At 44.2% G+C, this 8,677-nt stretch overlaps 1 protein-coding gene across 1 annotated transcript in view; it reads right to left on the bottom strand.

The window, feature by feature from the left end:
- Positions 1–319: 319 nt before the first annotated feature.
- LOC101333068 (serpin A3-8-like) overlaps positions 320–8,677 on the bottom strand; it is a 147,836-nt gene continuing 139,478 nt past the window's right edge. Inside the window, 2 exon segments of the mRNA XM_073798913.1 lie at positions 320–984; positions 2,605–2,752. Of these exon segments, the coding sequence (XP_073655014.1) occupies positions 793–984; positions 2,605–2,752 (340 nt within the window). The 3' untranslated portion in view covers positions 320–792.

The following is an 8,677-nucleotide window of genomic DNA, read 5'->3' as shown; positions in this document are numbered from 1 at the left end:
TTTCCAGGGGCGGTGCATGGACCCCATTCACTCTTCAGCTGAGCTTGCTGACAGGTTCAAGCCCCAGGGCTCTTCGTTTTGGGCCGAAATAGTGGCTATGGAGTCAGACAAACCTGGCATTGAGTCCTGACTGCGGCTACTCTAGGTTGCATGTACTCTAACGCTGGACCAGCCCCACTCCTGTTTTGCTGGGCTGAGTCCAGAGCTCCCATGTGGACCCTGTTGGGGAGATATCTGTGTAGCTCACGTGCCAAACACTCAAAGCCAAGGGCTCTCAAAGGGGAATTAACCTCTCTGAAGCAGTGTGCTAGTTTCCTCAGAGCCCTAGAGGGGATTATCATTTGTCCTCAATCATTGTCTATTTCTGTAGGGAAACAGGGGCACAGAGAGGGTATGGCTTTCCCAAAGACACTTTGTTTCTAAGATTAGAACCCGGGTCTCACTCATTCTGAACCCCAGGTACTCATCGTGGCTCACAGCTTCCCCATATTGTCCACCAACAGTCAGCAGACCTTGGGGGTGTTGTTTATTAAATCACAAAACCCCTCCGCCGGCCAGAGGGGGAGAAGATCACTGTCAAGTGGTTGTGGGTGGAGCATCTAATCCTGACATTTGAATGGGGAGAAAACTGATGGCCACAAGTCAGTGGTGCGACCTGTTTGGACAGTGGTTTGGGGAGCACACGACAGTGTGAGATTAGGTGAGAAAGTCCCTGTGGTCTCAATCCCAGGGAGACAAAACGCATTCAACCCCAGAACATAGTTGAGGTCTGTAGCAAGTCAGATTTCCCCCTTATCTCCCAGAAGGATTAACAATCTTTCCAAGGAAGAGCAGGTTATTCATTCCATTCTCCCTAATCATCAGCAGAAAGTGTTTGTTTATCTTGACCTTAAAAGGTGTCTCCATGGGCAGTGTCTGTGCTCCGGAGCCCGCGGCCCCCTCTGTGCCCTTCTCATCCATCTTCAGGGTAGCCTTGTGCACCGCCTGAGGGAAACAGGAGCGAAGTCAGTGCTTGTGAAGCCACTTGGAGGTCCTGGATGGGCAAAGGCCAGCAAGAGGCCCAGAGAGGGAGAGGCCTCTGCCAGAGTCACCCAGCACAGCAGTAACTTGGCTGGTGCCAGCTGCCCCAGGGCTCCTGGCTTTTCTGCTGTCATCACTGAAGGATGCTCAACAGTAGATGCAGCATGAAGGAAAGAAATGATGCAGGGGGAGCATCAGCTACAGGGAGGGGGACAGAGTGGGGTTTGCTATGTTTCCCATGACTTACAGGGCAGCACCAATGGTAATAATGGCAGAAAGGCTATCCTGAACTTTAGCTAGATGGAAGGGAGATGGTGGCATCCCTGGCCCAAAGCCTCCAGCCCGCTTCACACTCCTTTCATCCTCCTGGTGGAACGTTAAGAAGGAGTCAGATTCCAGGGACTGATGACTCAGACCCCAGATCCACCTGAAAGGCATCAACATCTGTCACTAAGTAATTGACACTGGGAAATTGATGGGCTTCTGTGAAATACTGATACATTTCATTCCATTCTACAAAATGCTAACAATTTTACTGGCAAGCCAAGAGCTGATGTTTACGTATAGAATCGCAGCTACCAGCACATCTGACTGCGGAAAAGAAAAGGGCCATTGAACTCAATAAAGGCCTATAGGAAAGGGGCAGGTGGTATGGAATGTTTATGCAAAGTCTGCAGCAGGAAAACTTTTAAAAGCAATAAAGTTCTATTAACTGTCTTTCTTCCTGTTGCAAGCTAGAAAATACAGCTGAGTGATCCACCTACTGTCAGCTCATCTTGGCAACTCAGATCCTTCCTAGATTGGCTTGAATTTAGCCCCAGCCAATCCCCAGCCACTTGGGCTCCACGCCTTCCCACTTCCTATCCTTAGGCCATGCTGCTCCCCCTACAGGTAGATCTTGCCCGCACCCTTCTCTGCTTGCTGAAATCTTCCCCTTTCTCAGTGCCCTTTAAGCCTAAAAGTAGGGTTCCCAGGTAAAATACAGGATGTCCAGTTAAATTTGAATTTCAGATAAACGATGAAATTTTTAGCACAAGTATATTCCATGCAATATTCAGGATATATTTATACGAAAAAAAGTCATTCATCGCTTATCTGAAATTTGAATTTCACTGGTGTCCTGTGTTTTATCTGCCAAATCTGGGCACCCTACGCCGAGTGGTCCTCTCTGACTGCTGCCAATGGGCAGGTGCTCAGCCTTGCTGGAGACCATGGAGTCCTTTGCTTGCTTATCTCTACATTACGTAGAACATGTTTACGACTCAATCCTCACAAGCCTGGGTCAGTTCTAGGCCTGACGAATGTTCCAAGCCTCCATCCATTGTTTGCTGCATTGAATCAACTTCCAAAGTAGGACCAGGAGATTGATGGTTCAGATTTTAAAGACTAGAAACACGAGGCTTGGGAGGTTATGTGATCTGCTCAAGACCAATACGGCTGGTTAGAGGCGGAGCTGGATTCGAGCCCTGCCTGACTGGTGGGTGAACTCTTGGCTGGTACAGCTGCTGTGACGGTGGCTCTGGCCTGGGGCTGTATGAAGACTCCCTGTGCTGGAGGGGGCAGCGTTGGGCCAGGCAGGCTTACCTCACCCACTTTCAGGCTTCGATGACGGGAGATTCTGGTGAGATCACCGTGTTCCTCAAAGATTCTGGTGATGCCCAGGTAGGAAAGAGTCTTCTTCAGGTCGAGGTTTCCGGTAATGAACACCCGGGGCACAAACACATCTGTGACCCTAGGGAGTAGAAAGTGACACAGATGAGCAGAAGGACCCTGCCACTTTTCCAGGCAGCTTTAGGAGAGGTGATGATGAGGCATTTGTCCTCCCAGCCCCTGAGGTCTCAGAACTCCTCTCCATCCACAGAATGAGGAGAGGCTCCTTAAACCTGGGATGGGGTTTTAAAACATCCATGCTCTCTGAACTGTGTTCCTATTTCCCATCAAAACTGTCCTCATTCACAGAAATGTCCTCGAGTCCCCACGTCTCAGGACGCCTTCAGCGCAGCCATTGAGGGTATCCCCACTGTAGCCTCAGCCATGCCCAAGCCCTGAGCTAATCGTGACCCCAGCGATCTGGGGCTAGAAGCAGCAGAGCCCTAAGGTCGGAAGCCAGGCAGAACTGAGTTCAAATCCACTCTGCCTTCCATGAGCTCTGTGACTCGGAGCAGATGATTTCACCTCTCTAAGCCACTTGTATGAAAATGACGATGGTAGCACCCACGGGGCCAGAAGAGGGCTAAAGCGAATGCGTGGAAGGTTCTCAGCAGCGTCAGTGTCTCCCCTTGGCCTTGAAGGAGTAGCTTCACGTCCTCCGTGGGTGGGACCTGGGTTGGCCTCCCTGCCCTGGGCCTGGGGTCAGATGTCCTGAGGCACCCGTGGACCCTGGACTCCTGTCCACCTGGTCGTGGACCCCATTTCTTCTTGCCTCTGCAAGGACCTCATTCCTGCCTTCGTTTCGTTTTTCTCCTGCACCGTCCATAAATGACATCTACTGGATCACCCTCCGGGGCAGACTGCAGGCTCTAACAACCCCCATCCTCAAATCAAAAGCAAAAACATCTCCCTTGGCCCCTAGTCACGCCTCCAGCTTCCAGCCCATGTCTTTTCTTTCTTTCAGGGCAGAAGCTGTCTCTACCATCTCCACGTTCTCCCATTATTGCCTCAACCCATTTCTCCAGAGTTGCCGCTGACCTTGCCTTGCTAGAGCCAGCAGCCAAATCTCGGAGAGCGGCACTAGACAGTCAATGCTTTGTTCCATTTCGAAGCGCTCCCACCCAAGTCCATGCCCTCTGCTCTCCCCGTCCTTTACTGCCACTCGTCTCGTCCTCCGCGGCTCCGCCTCCTTGCCTGTCTCATCACCATGGTGCTCCCAGGCTCCCCACTGCTCCTTTTCGCTTGTATATCTTTTCTTCCTCCTGAGGGATCTCATTCTGTGTCGTGGATTTAAACACCAACAGTAGGCCCGGTGACTCTCAAACTTACCTTTCCACTCATCCATTCATTCAACACATTTTTTTTTTTTTTTGCGGCACGCGGGCCTCTCACTGTTGTGGCCTGTCCCGTTGCGGAGCAGAGGCTCCGGACGCGCAGGCTCAGCGGCCATGGCTCACGGGCCCAGGCGCTCCGAGGCATGTGGGATCTTCCCGTGACCGGGGCACGAACCCATGACCCCTGCATCGGCAGGCGGACTCTCAACCACTGCGCCACCAGGGAAGCCCCATGAACATTTATTTTTTTTTATTTTTTTTTTTTTAACATCTTTATTGGGGTACAATTGCTTCACAATGGTGTGTTAGTTTCTGCTTTATAACAAAGTGAATCAGTCATACATAAACATATGTTCCCATATGTCTTCCCTGTTGCGTCTCCCTCCCTCCCACCCTCCCCATCCCACCCCTCCAGGCTGTCACAAAGCACCGAGCCAATATCCCTGTGCCATGCGGCTGCTTCCCACTAGCTATCTACCTTACTGCGTTTGTTACTATGTATATGCCCATGACTCTCTCTCGCCCTGTCACAGCTCACCCTTCCCCCTCCCCATAACCTCAAGTCCGTTCTCTAAGAGGTCTGCGTCTTTATTCCTGCTTTACCCCTAGGTTCTTCATGACATTTTTTTCTTAAATTCCATATATATGTGTTAGCATACGGTATTTGTCTTTTTCTTTCTGACTTACTTCACTCTGTATGACAGACTCTAGGTCTATCCACCTCATTACAAATAGCTCAATTTCGTTTCTTTTTATGGCTGAGTAATATTCCATTGTATATATGTGCCACATCTTCTTTATCCATTCATCCGATGACGGGCACTTAGGTTGTTTCCATCTCCGGGCTATTGTAAATAGAGCTGCAATGAACATTTTGGTACATGACTCTTTTTGAATTTTGGTTTTCTCAGGGTATATGCCCAGTAGTGGGATTGCTGGGTCATATGGTAGTTCTATTTGTAGTTTTTTAAGGAACCTCCATACTGTTCTCCACAGTGGCTGAACCAATTCACATTCCCACCAGCAGTGCAAGAGTGTTCCCTTTTCTCCACACCCTCTCCAGCATTTATTGTTTCTAGATTTTTTGATGATGGCCATTCTGACTGGTGTGAGATGATATCTCATTGTAGTTTTGATTTGCATTTCTCTAATGATTAATGATGTTGAGCATTCTTTCATGTGTTTGTTGGCAGTCTGTATATCTTCTTTGGAGAAATGTCTATTTAGGTCTTCTGCCCATTTTTGGATTGGGTTGTTTGTTTTCTTGTTATTGAGCTGCATGAGCTGCTTGTAAATTTTGGAGATTAATCCTTTGTCGGTTGCTTCATTTGCAAATATTTTCTCCCATTCTGAGGGTTGTCTTTTGGTCTTGTTTATGGTTTCCTTTGCTGTGCAAAAGCTTTGAAGTTTCATTAGGTCCCATTTGTTTATTTTTGTTTTTATTTCCATTACTCTAGGAGGTGGGTCAGAAAGGATCTTGCTTTGATTTATGTCATAGAGTGTTCTGCCTATGTTTTCCTCTAAGAGTTTGATAGTTTCTGGCCTTACATTTAGGTCTTTAATCCATTTTGAGCTTATTTTTGTGTATGGTGTTAGGGAGTGATCTAATCTCATACTTTTACATGTACCTGTCCAGTTTTCCCAGCACCACTTATTGAAGAGGCTGTCCTTTCTCCATTGTACATTACTGCCACCTTTATCAAAGATAAGGTGTCCATATGTGCATGGGTTTATCTCTGGGCTTTCTATCCTGTTCCATTGATCTATCTTTCTGTTTTTGTGCCAGTACCATACCGTCTTGATGACTGTAGCTTTGTAGTATAGTCTGAAGTCAGGAAGCCTGATTCCTCCAGTTCCTTCTTTCGTTCTCAAGATTGTTTTGGCTATTCGGGGTCTTTTGTGTTTCCATACAAATTGTGAAATTTTTTGTTCTAGTTCTGTGAAAAATGCCAGTGGTAGTTTGATAGGGATTGCATTGAATCTATAAATTGCTTTGGGTAGTAGAGTCATTTTCACAATGTTGATTCTTCCAATCCAAGAACATGGTATATCTCTCCATCGATTTATATCATCTTTAATTTCTTTCATCAGTGTCTTATAATTTTCTGCATACAGGTCTTTTGTCTCCTTAGGTAGGTTTATTCCTAGATATTTTATTCTTTTTGTTGCAATGGTAAATGGGAGTGTTTTCTTGATTTCACTTTCAGATTTTTCATCATTAGTATATAGGAATGCCAGAGATTTCTGTGCATTAATTTTGTATCCTGCCACTTTACCAAATTCATTGATTAGCTCTAGTAGTTTTCTGGTAGCATCTTTAGGGTTCTCTATGTATAGGATCATGTCATCTGCAAACAGTGACAGCTTTACTTCTTCTTTTCCAATTTGGATTCCTTTTATTTCCTTTTCTTCTCTGATTGCTGTGGCTAAAACTTCCAAAACAATGTTGAATAATAGTGGTGAGAGTGGGCAACCTTGTCTTGTTCCTGATCTTAGTGGAAATGCTTTCAGTTTTTCACCATTGAGGATGATGTTTGCTGTGGGCTTGTCATATATGGCCTTTATTATGTTGAGGAAAGTTCCCTCTATGCCTACTTTCTGCAGGGTTTTTATCATAAATGGGTGTTGAATTTTGTCAAAAGCTTTCTCTGCATCTATTGAGATGATCATATGGTTTTTCTCCTTCAATTTGTTAATATGGTTTATCACATTGATAGATTTGCGTATATTGAAGAATCCTTGCATTCCTGGAATAAACCCCACTTGATCATGGTGTATGATCCTTTTAATGTGTTGTTGGATTCTGTTTGCTAGTATTTTGTTGAGGATTTTTGCATCTATGTTCATCAGTGATATTGGCCTGTAGTTTTCTTTCTTTGTGACATCCTTGTCTGGTTTTGGTATCAAGGTGATGGTGGCCTCGTAGAAGGAGTTAGGGAGTGGTCCTCCCTCTGCTATATTTTGGAAGAGTTTGAGAAGGATAGGTGTTAGCTCTTCTCTAAATGTTTGATAGAATTCGCCTGTGAAGCCATCTGGTCCTGGGCTTTTCTTTGTTGGAAGATTTTTAATCACAGTTTCAATTTCAGTGCTTGTGATTGGTCTGTTCATATTTTCTATTTCTTCCTGATTCAGTCTTGGCAGGTTGTGCATTTCTAAGAATTTGTCCATTTCTTCCAGATTGTCCATTTTATTGGCATAGAGTTGTTTGTAGTAATCTCTCATGATCTCTTTTATCTCTGCAGTGTCAGTTGTTACCTCTCCTTTTTCATTTCTAATTCTATTGATTTGAGTCTTCTCCCTTTTTTTCTTGATGAGTCTGGCTAGTGGTTTATCTATTTTGTTTATCTTCTCAAAGAACCAGCTTTTAGTTTTATTGATCTTTGCTATTGTTTCCTTCATTTCTTTTTCATTTATTTCTGATCTGATTTTTATGATTTCTTTCCTTCTGCTAGCTTTGGGGTTTTTTTGTTCTTCTTTCTCTAATTGCTTGAGGTGCAAGGTTAGGTTGTTTATTCGAGATGTTTCCTGCTTCTTAAGGTGGGCTTGTATTGCTATAAACTTCCCCCTTAGAACTGCTTTTGCTGCATCCCACACGTTTTGGGTCGTTGTGTCTCCATTGTCATTTGTTTCTAGGTATTTTTTGATTTCCTCTTTGATTTCTTCAGTGATCTCTTCATTATTAAGTAGTGTATTGTTTAGCCTCCATGTGTTTGTATTTTTTACAGATCTTTTCCTGTAATTGATATCTAGTCTCATGGCGTTGTGGTCAGAAAAGATACTTGATACAATTTCAATTTTCTTAAATTTACCAAGGCTTGATTTGTGACCTAAGATATGATCTATCCTGGAGAATGTTCCATGAGCACTTGAGAAAAATGTGTATTCTGTTGTTTTTGGATGGAGTGTCCTATAAATATCAATTAAGTCCATCTTGTTTAATGTATCATTTAAAGCTTGTGTTTCCTTATTTATTTTCATTTTGGATGATCTGTCCATGGGTGAAAGTGGGGTGTTTAAGTCCCCTACTATGAATGTGTTACTGTCGATTTCCCCTTTTATGGCTGTTAGTATTTGCCTTATGTATTGAGGTGCTCCTATGTTGGGTGCATAAATATTTACAATTGTTATATCTTCTTCTTGGATCGATCCCTTGATCATTATGTAGTGTCCTTCTTTGTCTTTTTTAATAGTCCTTATTTTAAAGTCTATTTTGTCTGATATGAGAATTGCTACTCCAGCTTTCTTTTGGCTTCCATTTGCATGGAATATCTTTTTCCATCCCCTTACTTTCAGTCTGTATGTGTCTCTAGGTCTGAAGTGGGTCTCTTGTAGACAGCATATATAAGGGTCTTGTTTTTGTATCCATTCAGCTAATCTGTGTCTTTTGGTGGGAGCATTTAGTCCATTTACATTTAAGGTAATTATCGATATGTATGTTCCTATTCCCATTTTCTAAATTGTTTTGGGTTCGTTATTATAGGTCTTTTCCTTCTCTTGTGTTTCTTGCCTAGAGAAGATCCTTTAGCATTTGTTGTAAAGCTGGTTTGGTGGTGCTGAACTCTCTCAGCTTTTGCTTGTCTGTAAAGGTTTTAATTTCTCCATCAAATCTGAATGAGATCCTTGCTGGGTAGAGTAGTCTTGGCTGCATGTTTTTCTCCTTCATCACTTTCAGT

This window comes from Tursiops truncatus, chromosome 2, assembly GCF_011762595.2.
Source record: "Tursiops truncatus isolate mTurTru1 chromosome 2, mTurTru1.mat.Y, whole genome shotgun sequence".
NCBI classification, from domain to species: domain Eukaryota; kingdom Metazoa; phylum Chordata; class Mammalia; order Artiodactyla; family Delphinidae; genus Tursiops; species Tursiops truncatus.
Note: the sequence above shows the minus strand (reverse complement) of the source record. Positions and strands in the feature narration are given on the sequence as shown.